Raw genomic sequence first — 21,541 nt, forward strand, 5'->3', positions numbered from 1 at the left:
AAACATCCACAATGCATTCAATTAACAATATAATAGTGATATTGTTATCAGGGGTATGGAATTGTTCTTTATTTTCAGCGCCCACAGAGCATGAATGTGGCAGAAATTTGATCAGTTTATAGTTTATGCACCCCACCGATACAGCACAGCAGCCTGTTGTGTGTGCGAGAGGAACAGCAGCACATAATTGCAGACTTTTAGATTTTATATTCTGACAACAGCCCAAAAAAAGAGTGAATTTCTTTTTGTATCTATATTCAGATTTATGAAGTGTTTGCCTCAGCTTTGTGCAATACCGTCTAGTTTCAAATCAAGCCGGAAACTGAGGGTCGATTTTTGTTATGAAGTAACATCCTGGGTCTTTTTCACATTTTATTGATCTTTGCCTGTGATGGATCTTGCAGGTACAGTAAAACACACAGTGAATCTGAAATATGAGGTTTTATTGTAATCTCACATTTCTCCTGCAGGCAAGTTAACACAGATACAAGGCAAGTCATTAAATGTGTTTATTATTGAAACAGCAAGTATCCCGAATCACGGTATATCACACTTGTATGTTTTTACTATGTTTATGTTCAACATTTACAGTACTCCATTAGAGATTTCCCAAATGTAAACAGTTTAAGTGTTTCTCATTTAGTTTTAGTTTAAAAGCTGCAGGATTTTGTTTGTCGGGACAGACTCTTTGGATGTTTGTGTCAGTGTTTCTCAATCTCATCAAGATTGAATCTTATCAGACGTGAAAAGTAAAACGTGAAAATCAGCTTCACCTACGTTACGTTTTGTAATTTTAATACTAGTTGTGTGGACACTTGTTACTGTTGCTATGGCTTCTTGTGTTAGTGTGCATGTAGCCACAGTTAATTTATTGCCCTTTCTTTGTTTCCTCCCCTACAGTTCTATTTCTGACATCTTTGGTCCAGAACCTGCCAGAAAGTAAGTGATTACTTTGTTGTTGCTGTTGCCCAAATTTGATATTGTTCATCCATCTGTTTCTTTTTTTGTTTTGCTTTATATTACAAGTAATGTTGTATGTTAGCATACTGTTGATGTTTTTGTGTTCGTGTTGTACATGCAGAAGCGCGCACACACACAAACAAACGCACCCATGCATATATATACAGTAGAGTTTATGGGTTGTGCCAATGGAAAACGGCTTATTCCGCTATTGACGCTTGTTTTGAGCTTCTGGTGCTGACAGTCAGGTGACTGATTTACACCTGGTGTCTGCTCCAAGCATGCCACCCTCAGGATGGGGCCCGTGCCATAGGGCAACTTCAAGATGGTGTTCCACAAAAGCCCGTTATTGCAGTATAACGTTCCAGTTCCATGTAACACTCAGTGGCACAACTTTTGTTCCACTTGATACCTCTGAAGGCCCCTACTAGCTGTTTTTTTTTTTGTTTGTTTGTTTTTTAGCCAGTTCTAGTATAGCAGGAGACAGAAAGGTAGAACTTACTGTAATTTATTTTAAAAAATATGGTGCTGTCAGCTGTTATATCCTGAAGTAAATCAAGACCATACAGTCAGGTCCAAATATTTTGATCTGACTCAGTTTGGCCGCTCTGCCCTACCACAACGGATTAGAAATGATGCAATCAAGATGCAACTGAAGTGAAGACTTAGCTCTAATCCAGAGGTTTTGGCAAACTTGCGCATAAAGGATTTATAGGCATTTTTACATGGCCGCTCCGCTTTCACTGGCTCATGAGTAATTGACAAATAATTTTATTACATGAATATAAATTCTTTGCTGTCAGTGACTGCCTGAAGTTTCCTTCCTTGAGATGCTTTGTCAGACTTTTCCTGCAGTGAACCGTTAGTTGATGCTTGATTGTGGGTGTCATGCAGAAAGCATGCTCGCTTGGGTTGAGGCTAATGGGGCCATAAAAAATATTACATTACAAAAAATTACATTTCTGTCTAAAGAATCTCTAGGGTAGCTTTCGGTCATCATCTATACTGTGAATCAGTATTTATCAGAAATAATAGCTCCATGCAAATCAGTCCTGGTATTTCTACCAACTTGCACATAATCAGTAAACACTGGTGACCTGAATCCATTGGCATCCATATATGCCCACGCCGTAACACTGCCTCCACCATGTTTGACAGATGTTGTGGTATGCTTTAATTGTGAGCCCTTCCAATCCTTCTTCATACTCTCCTTCTGCTCGCATTCTGAATTTTGGTTTGTAAATAATGGCATTTAAAAAAACTGGGTAGGAACAGAAAAATTTTGTTTATGGTCGAAAAGGATGAAGTTCAATGTGTAGACATAGAGATATTCATGAAAACGTGATGTTTTAAGGTTTTCTTTTCTCTTGTTATCCAAATATATTTACATGTTCGAAATAAACTATTGGATTCTAGTCAGTTCATCTCAGTATTATCAGTCTAAAGGGCAGATATTTTTTCTATTTTCCACTTAAATCTATTTATTTATTTATTTTGGGATACCTGAAGTCTGCTTTTTGTGCTGACCCCTTTGTATTAAATGAATCTATTTTTTATCGTACTTTATTATACAGATTTCCACATTACAATTTCCAGATTTTTCTTTTCTTTTTTTCCCTCATTCTTACTTTTTCGGGCTTGTTTCTGTCATCTCTGTCAAGTGAGATTCAGCCTGAAAAGAACACCACATGCAGCATTTAACCCCCAAAAGACTCACATAAATAACAACACTTGAGTCGGAGCTCATTCACTTGCAAACCATGCACTAGGACACTGAATCATTCCAGGGTGGTGGTGGTGGTTTCGACCACAGAGTTTTGCATCTTTCCTTCCTCTCCATGCATGTGTTTTGTGCTGCTTAAGTAAAATAAATAAATAAATAAAATACAATTAGAAAATGCAGTTTTAATGTATTTAATGCATTCACAGCTCTACTGTCACAAAGGTGATAGCACAAACATTTTCTAAGCTTATTCTCAGCTTTGTTTTTGTTCCTTGTCTAGGCTCCCCTCTTTATCTGTGTTTTTGACCCTGAAGTTGGGCTCAAACCTCCCAGTTTTCACTCCTAATCTTTTCGTTCCACATAACACTTGACTGAATGTAATCATAAGGCACTATTCTATACTGAAGTCGAGTGTTTTTGAAACAAGAGTGACAGGAAATGTTCTTCCATCGAGCATCGATTTATATCCATCCTCTAGTTTTTGTCAGACTCTGGAAAAATACTGAGCAAAGTGTGGACCAGTAGAAAAGTGATCGGCTTCCTACTGTGCTTACCGATAATCCACAACACCTAGAAGACGCCTCCTTACTCTTTTACAATGTCCATGTGGCCTTGTGACCCTAATTCCAATGCGGGAATATTGTTTTTTCCTTTTTATGCAGTTATGATTAAAAGCCTTGTCTTGTCTATGAATGTTGAATTATATCTATAGGTGAAACTTTAAGTGATTCTCCACATGAGACACTGGTGGCATCAGGGCTCCCTTTTGGTTTCTAAGCCATGTTATCTGCACACTTGTTGTGTAGGAGATTACACATCGTTGTCTGTTAATGTTAAGCATGATTCGTTAACGGGGATGTAACTTTAAGCTACGTGCTGAGCTGTTGAGCCCACATTGGGGACACATGGTAGCAAAACATTGGCGTGGCGAAAGGTAATCCATAAAGGGAAACTGCCTATTTAGAAGTATTGAGTATTTACTCTTGACGTCTTCTGCAGACAACAGCGTCACTTCCCCCAGAATAAAAGATGGGAGTGTGAGTGAGTGTATAGATTCACCTCTATTCTTTTCTCACTATAGCTTTCCTGTAAACCTTTAAATGTTTGCTTCCAAGATGATTATATTTTAAGAGTAAGAAGGGTGCATTTCATTTACCCATCTTATTTAACCCTGTAAAGCTCAAACTATAAATTAAATGCCAGGGCTCTCAAAAACTCATGTTCTTGTTATTGTTTAGGAAAGGAGGAGAGAATTTGACTCCTAATCTTATCCCTCCACTTCCCTAAATGTAATCATATGGAGGATAAAATTATACAAAGTTTCCTCCTCTGACAGATTTAATTGACCTCTTTCACATAACATATTTTGATATGAATAGCAGGAAAAGCACAGCAGTGAGATTAGCGCTACTGATTTTGTTAACGATTGTGCAGTTTCACCGAGGTTGACTTAAATGATGTGCAGTTGTTTTCAGTTGCACATGTTCAGCTGACCTAATTTCTGTATGTTGCAGTTTGTGCTTTTGCAAAGCATGATAAATATAATATTTTGATTAATAATTTTCTGCCACGTTCTCAAATGAACATTTTGACTTTAATTTTGCCCGATCGTCGTCGGGCAGTAGTGTGAGAGCTTTTTGTTAGCAGAGGCGTGCCTTCTTCCTTTCAACATTCTTCCTTTCAAAGTTATTTTGAACTTGTGTGCGAGCAACCTTTTAACCCACTGTAATAAATTTGCTGGAGGGCTGTCAAGCCGTCTGTTGCCGAAGATAGTCGGGTTTTTTATTTCTTTCAGCAGCGTGACAATCAGTACGAATGCAGTACGAGGCTTTGCGTCCTCGCTCTCATCAGAACGTATAGAGTCTTCTCCACATTAGTTGGTGATATTAAAGGGGCTTTTGATGTTAATTGACTGTATGAACTTTGGGTTAGTCAGATGCAAGTGCAAATAGGCATTCATCTTCCATTTTTAATTTGCAATGTGCATCATAACTTCTGTGGAAGGTTTTTTTTTTTTTTTTTGGCTCGAGTAATCATGTCTGACTGGGAAATCACAGAATTTAATCTTGATTAAAATGAAGGGATTTAAGAGCCCATGGCCCCAATATTATGTGTTAGACAGAGGCAAAGGTTTGTTAACTTGTCGGAGTAGCACTTAATTTGTAGGTGAAATTAAAATAAAATGAGGTGTTTTGTGGGATGACAAACAGATGTGAGTGGATGTCTCGTTTTTATTTACCGAATGGGGATCTGTCAAAGTGTATCATGGCACGGACAAAGAATATTTCTGAGGGCCTGATGCTCTTCAGACTCATCGGGCAGGAAATGGTTTTTGCCAATAAGTCAAGCAATTAAGTACAAAAAGTGGAAAATCAAGACCATTGTCACCTTAACCAGGGGGTAGACGTCATACATGGTGGAATAGTTTCACAAGGGGGTCACACTCAATACTTTTGCACATTCTTTTCCTCAATTAATAAATAACCAAATCTTTTGGTTTCAGTTTTACGTTGTCAAAACATTACCGATAAGAACATCTGCTGACACTCCAACCTTCCAAGCTGCTTGTTCTAATCTCTTCTGTTCACAAGACATTAACTAGCTGTCTCTAAATACTCATTCACAGAGATGTCGAGAGGACCCCAGGCCAAAAGCGAACATCCCACTCGACAGAAGACAATGCCACTTTATCGCCTGTTTTGGGAAAGCGACGGCGAAAAACGTAAGAAGAGACGAAGGAAAGGAGGGAAAAAATCTAAAGAAAATCCCACGGCTTCTGTATCAGCTAACTTTGAAGGACATGCACATTCCTTTGAACATTTCTTTGTACCCTGATTATGTTGCACTGGTAATTTCATGTTTACAAATAAATCTTTGGTCTTTTTTACAGTTTTGTCTTTTGCAATATTCTGGTCAATGTCCCATTTCTGTTGTTGCTACCTGTTTGTGTTTTGACTCGAATCCATAGTTTGTATTATTGCATGTTTTGCTGCAGATTTTAAGAGCAATAAACTAATAGAAACATTCAATATTTTGACACAGGAATACTTTGTATTTTACATCATATACTGCCTTAATGCTTTGTGGCATAAATTCAATGTGCTGAAAACATTCCTCAGAGATTTTGGTCCATGTTGACATCGTGGCATCACACAGTTGTTGCAGATTTGTCCATTTTGTTGATTTCCCATTCCATCGCATCCCAAAGGTGGTCTGTTCAAGGCTACAGTGATCTTATTGTCATGTTCAAGAAAACAATTTGAGATAAATTGAGCTTTGTAACATGGTGCGCTATCCTGATAGAAGTGGCCGCCATAACTTTTGTACAGCCAAGGTGTGCCAAGAAAATATCCCCCACATCATTACGTTATGACCTTCACCAGGTTGAACTGTTAATAAAAGGCAGGATGGATCAATGTTTTCATGTTTACACCAAATTCTGACTCTTCCGTCTGTATTTTGCAGCAAAAATTGAGAATTTTCAGATCAGCTGTCATGATGTGAATTGTTGTTTTTTTCCTGTGCTTAGCTGACAGGAGTAGTAACTGGGTGTGTTCTTCTGCTGGTGCAGCTGCTTCAAGGTTGAATGTGTTGTTGCTTGAGTCACCGTTGATTTCTTAACAGCTCAAAGAATTCTGAAAGGAAGGGTCTGGCATCAAGGCATTTTAGCAATGTTCTAAATGATTCCCAATTTTTGTATCCCCCATCGGATAGCTAGGTTTCAGTCTTGTTTACGAATCTATCGTTTCCATCTTCAAAATTTCCCTCATGAGTTTCCAAATCCTGTTAGGGGCACTGTCCTGTGTGATTCCTCTGTCATTCTCAATTTTCAAAGTTTACAACACATCTGTAGCTTTTTAAATTGATTTGTTTTCGTTGAAGGAAAAGTAACCAGGGTTGGTGTAACTCAATAAACTCAGCGCTCGCAGAAACCTGAGGTCAAGGCAAGAGAGAGTGTAAACACTTAAGAAGAAAAGGTGGTGTTTATGTGCACATGCATGGGAGACTTAGCAGGGAAACATTTGGGAGCTGACCTTGATTGAAAACAGAGCTAGCCCGGAGTCAGACACATGGTTCTTCCGAGTCAACCGTCTCACCCCTCAGACAAAGCAGAGACATGGCCAGACATCATTAGGCTCCGGCTGAATGGAGGGAAATGAGCACTAAGCCACACATGCCTTATCTCACTGCATCCTTATTCTTTCCTTTACAATGATGCATTTTGTCATTGGGTTAATTAGCATGAGAGCAACTGCTCTTTCAAATAACAGGAGAGCACTGAGAGGCTTTTGATCTCAGCCTGGATTTAAGAAGCAGTGAAGCAGGTAGTGATCTCATTGATCACACATACCCATTGTATCTGGCAAAAATCCAGACACCTCACCTGAATGACAGTCACCTTACTTGCCTGTGCCTTGACAGCAATGTTGAACAGGATATTTATCATCTGTCTAACACAAGGTGAAAGAGATTTAAAGGCTCATAAATATGCAGTAAATATTATGATGTTCCTCTCTGGTACCAATTCACATTATTCAGTCAAAATGACCTTTGAGTGGTTTTTGTAACTGTCGAGGTCCCATCAAATCACTTAAGGATAACCAATCTTAATGTCATAGTTACAGATCAGTCTGAATCTAAGGCAGCTCGCGTACAGGGGCACATTAATCCTCAGTGCTCTGCATGAACCTCTCCACCTCTGGCTGTAGCTCACTTTAAACTCATCATTGATAACAACAAATTATCCATATTCAGTGCATTTCTGGTGAAAATTCAACATTTGTTGAAATGGGTATGAACATTATTTTCTTACTCTGCAATTTGTATTAGCATTGCACTGTATATTACATAAGACTCACTGCAGTAAATACAGTTTCTTTGGCATAAGTGCTTCATCCTTTTTTGTACTTCTTACTTTTTGTGATGGAGTTTCTTGATCCAAAGCAAAATGAAGCTGGTAGAATTACAGGGTTTTAGATGGAGCCTTTAATTCAGCTGGAAACAAGTTAAAATGATTCCTGTTTGGTTTGGGATTCAGGTAGATGAAGAAGCATTTTCCCCTGCCTAATTTCTTAGATTTTTGCAGATTTGTCACACTTACATGTTTCATGTTACATACATCATCGTGCATCATCAAACAGATTTTAAAATTAGACAGCGATAACCAGGGTAAATAGAGAATGCAGTTGTTGTTTTTTTTAAAGATGATTTCATTTATTAAGGTGAAAAAAACGCAATCCAAATTTACCTGGCCCTTTGTGTAACAGTAATTGCTCTTTGAACCTAATAGCTGGTTGCATCACTCTTGGCAGCAAGAACTGCAAAAAAGCTTTTGTGATAACTAGCAATGAGTCTTTCACAATGGTGCGAAGGAAGTTTGCTCCGCTCTTCTTTGCAGAATTGTTGCAGGTTACTCGAAGAAGCTATGTGGCTCTGTCCTTCTGTTGACCCTTAGTGGTGTTCTGTTATTGTGCAATAGAGAACACCATATTTGACAATAAGGGTGTTGTGCACATGCCACAAGAACACCCTAGGTTACAGGCAATGATTTTTGTCCATGTCTTGGACACTGGGGTAAAGAAAAGGGCTGAGCTGTCAACTGATCACCAACTGAGGTTGAGTTAGGTCACCACCAGGGGACGGACCTGGTTCCAACATATTGTCAGGGTGAGCTGGGAGCATCTGGTAGAGGCCCCATTCTCCACAATAATCAATTCCCGCCTCTTGCAGAGCTTTGATTGCATTCTGAGGGAAGCTAAGGACATTGAGTCGAAGTGGACAATGCTCAACACCTGCATTGGTGAAGTTGCTGCAAGGAGCTGCAGCCACAAAGTAGTTCCCAAAACCAGATGTTGGACACCAGAGGTGAAGGAAGCTGTCAAGCTGAAGAAGGAGTCTTATTGAGCTTAGTTAGTCTTGGTTAGGCAGTGTGGTGTGGGAAGAGTTTGGTACTGATTAAATGTTCAGATTTGACAGTTTTTTATACTGCAAGAGTTTTGACCGTTTAAAATCTTTAACTCCTGTTACAGGTACTGCAAAACATTAGAGACTATCTTCCATTGTTCCACTGCTACAGTGGGGCAAAAAAGTATTTAGTCAGCCACCGATTGTGCAAGTTCCCCCACCTAAAATGATGACAGAGGTCAGTAATTTGCACCAGAGGTACACTTCAACTGTGAGAGACAGAATGTGAAAAAAAAATCCATGAATCCACATGGTAGGATTTGTAAAGAATTTATTCATAAATCAGGGTGGAAAATAAGTATTTGGTCAATAACAAAAATACAACTCAATACTTTGTAACATAACCTTTGTTGGCAATAACAGAGGTCAAACGTTTACTATAGGTCTTTACCAGGTTTGCACACACAGTCGCTGGTATTTTGGCCCATTCCTCCATGCAGATCTTCTCGAGAGCAGTGATGTTTTGGGGCTGTCGCCGAGCAACACGGACTTTCAACTCCCGCCACAGATTTTTTATGGGGTTGAGGTCTGGAGACTGGCTAGGCCACTCCAGGACTTTCAAATGCTTCTTACGGAGCCACTCCTTTGTTGCCCGGGCGGTGTGTTTTGGATCATTGTCATGTTGGAAGACCCAGCCTCGTTTCATCTTCAAAGTTCTCACTGATGGAAGGAGGTTTTGGCTCAAAATCTCACCATACATGGCCCCATTCATTCTGTCCTTAACACGGATCAGTCGTCCTGTCCCCTTGGCAGAAAAACAGCCCCATAGCATGATGTTTCCACCCCCATGCTTCACAGTAGGTATGGTGTTCTTGGGATGCGACTCAGTATTCTTCTTCCTCCAAACAGGACGAGTTGAGTTTATACCAAAAAGTTCTACTTTGGTTTCATCTGACCACATGACATTCTCCCAATCCTCTGCTGTATCATCCATGTGCTCTCTGGCAAACTTCAGACGGGCCTGGACATGCACTGGCTTCAGCAGCGGAACACGTCTGGCACTGCGGGATTTGATTCCCTGCCGTTGTAGTGTGTTACTGATGGTGACCTTTGTTACTTTGGTCCCAGCTCTCTGCAGGTCATTCACCAGGTCCCCCCGTGTGGTTCTGGGATCTTTGCTCACCGTTCTCATGATCATTTTGACCCCACGGGATGAGATCTTGCGTGGAGCCCCAGATCGAGGGAGATTATCAGTGGTCTTGTATGTCTTCCATTTTCTGATGATTGCTCCCACAGTTGATTTTTTCACACCAAGCTGCTTGCCTATTGTAGATTCACTCTTCCCAGTCTGGTGCAGGTCTACAATACTTTTCCTGGTGTCCTTCGAAAGTTCTTTGGTCTTGGCCATGGCGGAGTTTGGAGTCTGACTGTTTGAGGCTGTGGACAGGTGTCTTTTATACAGATGATGAGTTCAAACAGGTGCCATTCATACAGGTAACGAGTGGGGGACAGAAAAGCTTCTTACAGAAGACATTACAGGTCTGTGAGAGCCAGAGATTTTCCTTGTTTGAGGTGACCAAATACTTATTTTCCACCCTAATTTACGAATAAATTCTTTACAAATCCTACCATGTGGATTCATGGATTTTTTTTTTCACATTCTGTCTCTCACAGTTGAAGTGTACCTCTGGTGCAAATTACTGACCTCTGTCATCATTTTAAGTGGGGGAACTTGCACAATCGGTGGCTGACTAAATACTTTTTTGCCCCACTGTATGTGATTGGTTTTTTTTTCTATTTCAAACATTAAAAGAATATTGTGATGAAGTCACTTTTTCCCATTTGTTCTAATAAAGAACACAAAGGTAAACAATAACTTTGGCAGGATTATTGTATATGTTTGACTTGTCAGTTACAGTCTACATAGAAATTTGAACGTGGAGAACTGGAATTTATTGAAATGCAACCAACAGTTGAAGCTAGGTAAAACATTTTTTTAAAGTTTCAATCCTACAGTTTAAGTCTCAGTAGATCTCAGTGGTCCACACATTACGAGATAGTGAAAACCTTTCAAAATACAAAATGCTTTGAATGAAGCAGAACTGTAAGCAGACGTAAAGGATTCATAACAAGAGGGAACATGGAGCCATTTCCAAGAACGACAAGGAAGAACCTTCCTCGTTGACCTTAAAGCAACAGCTTGACTGTAAAGTCATGTACATGATTCCCACTTGTATTATATTTCCAAAACTTTCAACGACCTCTCATGGCTGTCTTTACGGGATGAAGTTAACCATCTCCATGACAACTCAGTTTTGTATTACTTCAAGAGGATTCTTGACATTTACTTGGAAGTTTCCAAAGAGGACTTGTGATGGCAAATGAATCACTTAAATTACTTTATGAAACCTGCACTCCACACTGTATATAAATGCCACTTGTTTTGCACATATTCAACTCTGTATATTTTATATATTTTATTATTATTATTATTATTATTATTTTATTTTATTTTTTTACTATTTAATTTGTAAAAATGTGTATACACACACACACACACACACACACACACACACACACGTAGGAAAATATTTAGTATACACATCCAGAAATGCATACACTATTATATATTGTACATATATTTATTAGTTTCAGGTTGGCCATTCTTGTATTTTGCTCGTTTGTGTTGTTGTGTTTGCACATCTCTGTTGCTTGTGGGGCTCGCACACAAGAATTTCACTCGCATGTGCTGTGCCAGTGTGCCTGCACATGTGATGTGACAATAAAAAGTGATTTGATTTGATTTGAAGTGATATTTGATGGTATAAGAAGTACACCGAGTAAAAATGTGAAACCTCTAGTCCAATTTGGGCACAGCACTAATTTCCTATTCAAAATCAGATGAATGTCCAAATGTTTCCTGCAGCCAAATTACTCAAAGTTTGAGGTAATAAATACCAGCATTACTGATCCAGTCTGGTTTACTTATGAAAGAGGGAATCTAGTAATAATTTTTTACTCGGTACTGTCGGTTGATGCTCAGGTGGCCAAAGTGGTGGACCCTCTACTTTGCTTTACCAGAGACAGTTAAGAAAGATCATGTCTTACATATTCACTAATGACTTAATAGCATGGATGATGCTTTTCTATCTCTTGCAGTATCGACCAGTTCAGAGCACTTTACTTTTAGATCAGTAGGTGAAATATCCAAAGACTGCAGTTGGTCTGAAACACTGCTGTCAGCCTTGTAACATGTACTGAAAGAATCAGCCCCGATATACGAATTGTCGCTGTCCTTCAGTCGAAATCTGGGAATGCTAGAAATGGTTTTACGATATTACTGCTTGATTTTTAAAGCCTTAAATGATGGGGCTTCTGTCCACATCAGCAATCTTTTAACTTTTTTTATGATTCACGATTCTCTACTTGGCCCTAAACTTAGGAATTTGTTAACTGAGTCCCTCATCTGTGGAATTCTCTACTTGGAGATCTCAGGCAGGCACACTCAGAGTTGATTACTACACACTGCTTGTTTTTAAGTGGAGACAACAAACAGTGTTGGTCAATGATACAGTCATTGTGCATTTAACAAAGTATCTGTCATGATATTATGTAATAGAAATTAATGTTAAATATGTTTCTGGTTAAAATGATTTAGTCTTTCCTAAACACTAAATAGCCATCTATGGATAATGGGAAGTTGCCTCTACCCCCAAAGAGCCAATCAACAGCCCAACTGGGGAACACAACTTTTAAATCCAACAATATGTGCTTGAAGTGTAGAAAAAGGGGATAATCAAAAATGTCTAATTAGAAATTACAGCCATTTTTACTTACTTACTTACTTACTTACTTAGTCCTCCAATTTCAGAGGTGCAAAAGTAATTGGATATTTGCCTGACAAGCATTCATGGCCAGATGAGGCGTGTCCTCTCAGTATTTCATGAAAATTAAGCAGATAAAAAGTCTGACGTTCGTTTGAAGTGTTGAACCTGATTTTGGTAGGAGTCCAGCACTAGGCTGAAAAACAAAAAATAAAACTACCAGAAAGATCGGAAAAACTTAAGGAGTGGCCAAATTAACAATCTGGTACATAGTTTTAAAAAAAGAAGAATGCTCTGGCAAGTGTAGAGACATCAAAACGCCTGAAAGACTACAGAAGATAGCTAAAGGCACAAAATTCTTTTTATGGTTAAGAAAAACAACTTTACAGCATCTAGATAGATACCGTATATAAAACAATCTAAAACAATCCACAGATGCCTTCATGAATGTAAATACAGAGAGAAAGAAGATGGAAATCACTGGTTATGAATTGGTATTGACATGTACAGCTGGTAGTGGGACCTTGTCATAGTGTTTAGTGATGATATGACTGCCATCAGAAGTAGCAGGATGAACTATGACTTGTACAGAGTTATACTATCTCTGCCCAGGTTCAGCGAAATCCTGCAAAACTAATTGGAGAATGGCCCAAAACATACTGCAAAAGTAACCAAAGAGCTTTTCAAGGCAAAGAAATGAGATATTCTTAAATGCCCATGTCAGTCACCAGATCTCACCAAACAGTGAGGTTTTTAAAAACTGAAGATAAAACTGAATACTGAATCAAGCAGCAACCGAAGGTAGCTGCAGTCAAGACCTGGCAGTTCATCTCAAGATTGGAAACAGCATTTGGTGCTGTCCATGGGTTCACTGACTGACTACAGCTACTTGAGGCAACTGTTGCTGTTATTTGGCGCAATATAAATAAAATTGAATCTAAGGAACTGAATTGAATTAAAATGATTTTCATCCAAGTCTTAAAAACAATCCTTCTAATTCGATCGTGGCTCAAGAGTTGGGAGTTCGCCTTGTAATCGGAAAGTTGCCAGTTCGAGCCCCGGCTTGGACAGTCTCGGTCGTTGTGTCCTTGGGCAAGACACTTCACCCGTTGCCTACTGGTGGTGGTCAGAGGGCCCGGTGGCGCCAGTGTCCGGCAGCCTCGCCTCTGTCAGTGCGCCTCAGGGTGGCTGTGGCTACAATGTAGCTTGCCATCACCAGTGTGTGAATGTGTGATGACTGGATGTGTAAAGCACTTTGGAGTCCTTAGGGACTAGTAAACCCATTTACCATTAAAATTGTCAGTTCATCCAAAAAATAGCCGTAATTCTGAAACAGTTTATGCAATGCTTTTTTTTTAACCCCCTTGAATTACCACTAAAAGCACTTCAATCACATCTTGATTTTGTGGTGGTGTACAGAGACAAAATTACAAAAAAAAGTCAGAATTCTGACTTTTTCTCAGAATTCTGGGGCAAAAAAAACGACGCCCACATTTTTTCTCCACTGGTCCTAACCCACTTCCGTACAAATTTAAACAATTGTGTCGCTGACCAAAATTTATGGACCTAACTATGAACCACTCATGTTGAATGCATGTCTACTTGTTACTATAGCAAAGTGTGAAAAGCAAGGCTCAGTGATAATTATGATGTAGTCGAACCATTAATGAATGAATAATACAAGACCAAAGACTGTAAAATTGAGTTTCCTTCAAAAGAGTACTTTTTGGCCTAGGTATATGTCAAGAGCACAGTATTAGTGTAGTAGTATGACCCACCCGAGCTTTCAACTGTGTAGAGTGAGCCTGGCCAAGATGAGGCTATGCGTTGCTGTGGATTTGTGTTCAATTCTGGTCACATAATCACGCTTTACTTAAAGCAACCAGCAACAGGCCCCTGATTGTTTTCTACCTTGTTGTCAAATGGGAAATTAAGACCTAAATGCAATCGATTACCTAGTAAGATGAAACACCAGCAATGACAACAGACTCAGAGGCACAAAGACAAGGTTTTATCCAGGAAGTAATTTTGTGTCTTGACAGCATCTAGTATAATCAGCAGATTGTTCAACGCTTTTTGTTGTTGTTGTTTTCGTTTGGTCTTTAACTGTGTTTTGGTTTGGTTATTGCTGATGTTTCCAGCATCATTGGGGTGTTCTCGAATAAGATGAAAATTAATTTTACCACTAAAATGTAATTCCTAATTCATTAAAACAAATGCAAAACATTGAGGCCTAATTTGTTTTTGTTATCTTGTAAACTGTGAGCTGTTTGAGAGGAAGCCGAAAATCCTGTTCAGTCTTTCATTTACTTGTGTGGAATAACAATGGCAGACTCAGGCTTATCATTTAACACAAAAAGTACTGACAGATTAAATTACAGTTATTTACAGTATTGAATAGCTTCTTTGAGACTTGATGAGAGGAACCTATTCCTTAGTATAATAAACTGGAGGTGGCACAGAAGCTAAAAAAGATAAAACATTGGAAAGCTATAGCTTTTAGAGAAGTAATGACATATGATTGTTTGTCTTAGGAGGACTATTTCTATTTAAATAAGCACATTTCCCATGATTGCACATGGGCAACAGTATTTTTGTGCATATTTTGAAAACACTGTTGCTAATTCTTTCACTTTTTTTATTCTTTTAATTTGAGTGTAAAACAGCTATCTCAGCTTTTAACATAAATTCAAATGGTAAACCTTTAGTGTCACAGTTATATATGGTATAAAATGCTAAATGCATCCTTTGTTTCCTATACCAGATGGAAACATGACAGTTCGTTTAGGTAATAGGAGAATGCCATCTGGTCCCATCCCAGCAAAGGTATGTTCAAAGGATTTAACGCAGGCTGACAGATGCTGGATCCAAACAAACACACAATAAGTCCATTATACAGAAAATGCAATCTGTTATTGCGAGTTCAAGAGGAAGGCACAAACTGTGCTTCCAGCACAGAGACACACACTAGCAGATGACAGTAGGATGCAGAGTATGTAAACACTACTGTATATGCAAATATTTAGCAGCCCTGCTTAACATTCAGGCTTATGTGGGTTTTTGCAGATGATCAAATTAATTTGCTCCATCAACAGCCTGCATCATGTTTAGAGATGTGTCGAGGTTTGCACAAAAAATACTGTACTGAGAATAATAGAGAATAATAAGAGATTTGCATAAATACATCAGAGGATATTTCATATCGAATTACAATCACGCAGTTGTGCTCCATAATCAGATCCCTTTGAATCAACTTAAATTACTTTTGCCACATGCGTTTACTCTAAACAGGGATTGTATAAGTAGCATTCATTTGCCACTAGACATGTTTGCAATTTCAATGAGGCTTCTCCCGACAAAACTCGCTTTAGTTTAGCACTTGGATAGAAGAGGTGGGCAAGTTGAGATTCTCAATGAGATTGAAATCATGTCAGATTTTAGGCCTTAAGTGATTATTACGCTCCTGCTTCCATGTGCCCCATGAGCGCTTTATTGATGATTCCTGTTTCTCTGCTTGTGCCCAAAGGTGACCGGGCATTTGCTGTCTGATTCCCTCAGCTGTGGAACTCCCCACCTATCTCAGATTGGCACATGAAGATTTGATTACCACACATTTACTGCTTGTTTAGTGGGGACAAAAGACCATTTATAGAACAAACCATAACAGAATTAAGTGACATGATTAACGCTTTTTCTTGGCAATTAAAGCAATCTTATCTTTCTTCTAGACATGCTGTTGCATGTTCGAAGGCAGCAGGCAGTATCTGCAGCCAAGCTTTGTGATATAAGACTCTCTCCAGTTAGTGCCCAGAATGTGAATGAAAAGGAGAAAGTGGACAACTTTCTTTTTTTTGTTATTGCTGTTAATAGCTTTCTTAACTTTGAGAGATGTGAATGGGTCCCTCAACAGCAGGCTGTGTAATGACTTGAAATTGAAAACAAACATTACACAGAGCTCAAGTGTCATTGGGTAAATTTAATAACCATCTGTACCAGTTCTGTGGTGCTCAGGCTGACTTTGTTTGACCTCAGTGGAGAAAAGCAAGCGAAAAGAAAAATTTCCCTCACCAATAGACAATATACATTAATTTCCTCTGGTGTATTTAAGCCACATTTATAGTCTGCTGTTTTTGTGGTTTTAAAGTTTTAAAATTAAAATTTCATAATAATAAAAAAAAATCTTCTGCTGTGGCAATAATTATAATAATAATTGAGGCCAGTGAGGCAGATGAGAGGTTAATTAGGTGAAATATATTTTTTGGACAATTTAAAAAAAAAACTTTTTTAAGTCTCATTATAATAATTATTATTTTGAAACAAACTCCCCCCTGAAATCCTTTAGCGTTTAGATTGGTGATATTCACTGATGCGGGGATTGGACATGTGGGCAGAAAGCATCTGTAGACATAATACTGATGTGTACGGTGTGAACTTGTCACTAAAGCCAATCACATGGAAGCAACTCAGTGCATTTCAGCATGCAGACGTGGTAAAAACAACCTGTTAAAGTCTGATCATCAAAAAGGGGGAGAAAGATTTTTTAAGTGACTATGAATGTGTATGGTTGGTTCTTGGTGCCAGATGGACTGGCCTGGCTGGAGTATTTCAGAAACTGCTAATTTACTGGGATTTTTCCACAGTGAGGTTTATACAGAATTGTCCAAAAAAGAGAAAATATCCAGTGAGAAATGAAAATGCCTTGTTGATGCCAGATGTCAGAGGAAAATGTCCACACTGCAAGGAAGGCAACAGTACTTCAAATGACCACTTGTTACAACAAAGGTATGCAGAAGAGCATCTCCGAATGCAGAATATCTCGAACCTTGAAGCAGACAGGCTACAGCAGCAGAGGACCACACTGGGTGGCACGCCTGTCAACTAAGAACAGGAAACATAGGCTACAATTCATTCATGCTCACTAAAGATGGACATTAGAAGATTGGGAAATGTTGTTGAGGCTTGATTTCTGCTGCAACATTCAGATGATAGGGTCAGAATTTGACTTAAATAACAGCACTGATCCATCTACTGTATTAACAGTCTAGGTGGATGGTGGTGGTGTAATAGTTTTGTTTGGGCCCCTTAGTACCAGCTGAGCACAGCCTGGGTATTGTTGTTGACCATGTTCAACCCTGACCACAGTGTACCCATGATTTGGTGGCCACTTCGAGGAGGATAAAATAAGAAAACACATATTCTTTCCTCAGTCAAAAACAACTAAAAATCATTACATTTTAAGGGGATGGTTAAATTCTAATAAAGTAAAATAAAATAAAATAAGGGAACTTCATTTATACAGCATTTTTCAGAAAAGACATGCAAAGGCTTTAAAGTGCTTAATTAACTTGGCACTTAGTTATTGGTGCTCTTGTGACCAGTACAAACTGGTTAATAACTGAATATTCCTAGTGGAAAATCAAATATTACCATTATCCAGGTGATCGCCATTATATAGTAGAGTGCATTTGAAGTAGCACAATCCATTAACAAAGAAAACAAATGATAATGAACTTAATTTATGCAATAACTTTTCTAACTATGTTACAACATGCATTTTAGATAAAAGATGCACAAGATCTTTTAAACACTTTATCAAATTAGAGATTAAATGAAACAGGCGGCCAAAGCATTTACAATCACATCTCCATTGCCTCCAGCACAACATGACTAAAATTTGTCACACTGCTGGCGTTCTCCATTATCTTCCTGATGTTATTAGGTCTTGATTAGCACTCTATTTCATATTTATTTATAATGTGAGAGGTTACAGCTCTGTAATTCCATTTGTACAACATGATTGTGCTTCAAGGGACTAAAATTAAATCTCTCAGTGTCTGGACCAGATCTGGACATTGTATGGCCTCTAGGCAACATCCGGCCCTTTGGTTGTCCCTGAGTGGTGAGGTCAATGGTAAAGTAGGATTCAAACATAAATATCCACCATACAGTAGTTTGAATCACCATTAGGAGACTAAAGTTGCAGAGAAGTACAAGAATTTGACTGATGCAGAGTGGCAACAGACACCTGAACCTTTGCTATTAAAGCTGTAAAAGCAACAAGCTTCACACATTCAGGGACGGATTAGTCAAGATCAACCATAAGACTAGCCATAAACTCAGAAAAACTAGTAAGCCATGATGGGGAGTTGAAAAACAAAGCGGGCAATTTTGACAGCCCAGACAATCGTTTGTTGTATCTGGGGTAAAGAAGATTATTAAGACCTGGCAGTGTGCACTGAATGAAAGGGACTCAGGCAGAGAATTCTAGGGAGGTAACTTAGATAACGTAGATAAGCTGGGGCTGAAAGGGGATTGTTGATTAAATAGTGGTAAACTGTTGGCATGTATTTTCACTTTTTCATTGCCTAATTGTAACATTTAGCTCCACCTGTAGCACTTTATAAAGAAATAAAATTTATATTAATTATTGGTTCTGATGTGGCCCCTTGGGAAAAATTAATTGCCTACCCCCATCATTTTGAATCAATCACAGGCATTTTGGAAAAGATGATCTGTCGAGCATGAGCACTGACTCTCACACCATGACAACTGTAAGCTGAATGAGCAGTTCAGACTGACATGCGCATGTATGTTCCTCCAGTACTGACAGTCATCGTAGAAAGTGTGGACGTGCCGCAGCTGTGTTCAGTCTTGTGGTGAACTCAACTTATGAACTATTCAATGATTTTGTTTTGATATTCCTTTTTTTGTTGTCCCAGGTCAAAGCACATTTTAGTTATTTGAGCAGGTTTAGAGTGAAGATAAGTTGGAAAACTGTAGACATGAAGCCATACATGGAAGTAAAGCAGCTCTGCAGTACCTCCTGTGTCACATTCCTGTTGTGTTATCTCACCAAGCGGGAGATAAAACCAACAAGGGAGGGTAACTGGAGAGAGAACTGAGGTTCCAATGACAGCCATGCAATATCAGTGAGATCTGAGCTTAAGTAATCAACGTCTCTCATCTAACAAAATCTGGATAATTTTTAAACTTGTTCATTAGATTATAAACTTATAACTGGGATTCCTACTTTTGCATTAAAAAAAAGCAAATATCACATTGACATAAATATTCATATATTTATATTCTCTTTGAGTTACTTCTATGCCGTTGTTTGTTGCTCATTAGATTTGTCATTGATACACTACTCACCTATCCAACAACTGACAGTGCATATGTGTCCAAAATCATTTCTAATGGGAGAAATCTGGAATAGACAGGGTTTATGCTACTGCTTGTATTCTTGCCAAACTAAGTATTTGGGGGAGAAGGGCCTTGGTAAGAGAACAGACCAAGTAACAAACGATAACTTTGGGAGACCTGAAGAAATCCTTGGTTGAGATGTGAGAAATCTCTTTAAGGCTTACCATCAATGCCCTGATCTCTAATCTGGTCAACTGAGACGTTTTCTGGTTTGATGAATCTGTGATTGAACTTTTTGGCATCAATTCTGAACCTTGTGTCTGGACAAAAATTGGTGTCAATTAACAATATTCTCAATATTCAGGTGTGATGGCGGCAGCATCATTTTGTGTGGTGGTCTGGTCAGGGTTATGCTGAATGGCAGTACAGTACACCAAGATGAAAATATGTTTAAGAGTGCTAAAGGTAGACGTTTCAGCTTCCAACATGAAAAAAATTGCTCTACCTCCTGATCACACAGATTAATGACTTCATCATCACATGAAGTTGACTTTTCTTGGTGTGGTGGAGAAATGGCTGCTTTTTATTTTGTCAAGTGTTGCAAGTCTACCCTCTGCTTTTTCTGATACTCTGAAAACAGAGATTCTCACCAGCTGATCACACCAGCAGTTCTAGTCCCCGGAGCGAGGCTTTTAATCCTGGAGAACCTGCAAGGAGACCACGGGAATGGCTAACAGGAGGAAATATAAACCATCTGTTCCAACAATCATCATGGGAAATGTGAAGTCCTTGGACAGTGAGATGGATGAGCCTGATGAGCAGTTTAAGAACCAGAGAGAATAATGAGTGTAGTTTGATTTCACGGAGCCACACTCACACTTCCCAAACCACAGTGTGACTTTTCCTGGCAGACAGGGAAATTAATCTGAGTGGTAAGAATTAACACTGAGCTTACAGTTTTTAAGTAAGTGGTCTAATCTCAGTAATGTTATTTTAAAAGAATGTGTCTGTGGCCTGAATTTTGAACTGCTAGCTCTGGGAATTTGTCCATCTTACCTGCCAAGGGAATTGTTGTCCCATCATTGCTATTGCTGGTTGAATCCAGTTCCTCCATCATTCCTCCATCAGCTGCTGCAGAAGTCATCCAAATGACTGTGGCTGAATGCATAATGAATGGATGCAAACCACCCTATGCACCACTTGCTGGATAGGCAGCACAACATTTTGTCTTTTTGTCTGCTTCAAACCACAACAGCCACATTTAGTATGAGTTTATCAGGCTTCTTTTCCTATTTTGTTCAGATTTTGATTTATTGAGCTCTTTGCTTTTTTCTATGTTTATTTTATTGAGCTGTTTAATGTTTTGAATCTATTTTTGTTTGGATTGTTGTTTTGTTATGTTTTGGCTGCTATAACACAATAGTTTCCCAACTTTTATAATAACTAGACCACATCTTATCTTGTGTGACCAAAGCCCTGACTTGAATGCAGTCAAACTTCACCTTGAGATGCCTGAAAATGTCTTCCTTTATCTCCTTACTTGTCTCCTATGTTACTGAATATTTACTTAAACATTAACTTTAGCATTTAGTCTAATAAACTGTAAGAGATCGTACTTTGGATACTGGTATTTGATTCAGTAAGTTTGAGATGATACTGGGTGCAATTCTAGAAAATACTGCACTTTTCACATAGTAAATGAGTAAATTAAAACATGACAAAACACAATCACAAACTGTAAATTCTCATCAATTATAGGTAATTTAACCCAAGACACTCTGAGAAATAAAAATCAATTTGTCAAGTACAGCTAGCTGCCATGGAGAAATCAGTATAGGTCTCTGGATAATCTGCTGTAATGCTTGTTGAAATGCTCCTTGATTGAATTGCTAATACATAACTAAAGCGTGAATTTGTGGGTCAAGGCAAATAACTATTTTCCATCTATGTTTTCCTCTAAGGGTGTTGTTGCTTCATGTTTATCAAG

General features: G+C 38.7%; 1 protein-coding gene across 2 annotated transcripts in view; it reads left to right on the forward strand.

Annotated features, from left to right (window-relative positions):
- rad18 (RAD18 E3 ubiquitin protein ligase) overlaps nucleotides 1-20,811 on the forward strand; it is a 44,245-nt gene extending 23,434 nt beyond the window's left edge. Inside the window, exons 12-13 of one of the 2 annotated variants that reach the window (XM_026167967.1) lie at nucleotides 901-939; nucleotides 5,310-5,712. In XM_026167967.1, coding sequence (XP_026023752.1) covers nucleotides 901-939; nucleotides 5,310-5,409 — 139 coding nt within the window. In that variant the 3' untranslated portion in view covers nucleotides 5,410-5,712. Of the gene's footprint in view, nucleotides 1-900; nucleotides 940-5,309; nucleotides 5,713-20,194 lie in introns of those variants that run through there. The other variant, XM_026167968.1, reaches the window with a different exon arrangement.
- Nucleotides 20,812-21,541: the final 730 nt, after the last annotated feature.

The sequence above is a fragment of the Astatotilapia calliptera genome, chromosome 5 (assembly GCF_900246225.1).
Source record: "Astatotilapia calliptera chromosome 5, fAstCal1.2, whole genome shotgun sequence".
NCBI classification, from domain to species: domain Eukaryota; kingdom Metazoa; phylum Chordata; class Actinopteri; order Cichliformes; family Cichlidae; genus Astatotilapia; species Astatotilapia calliptera.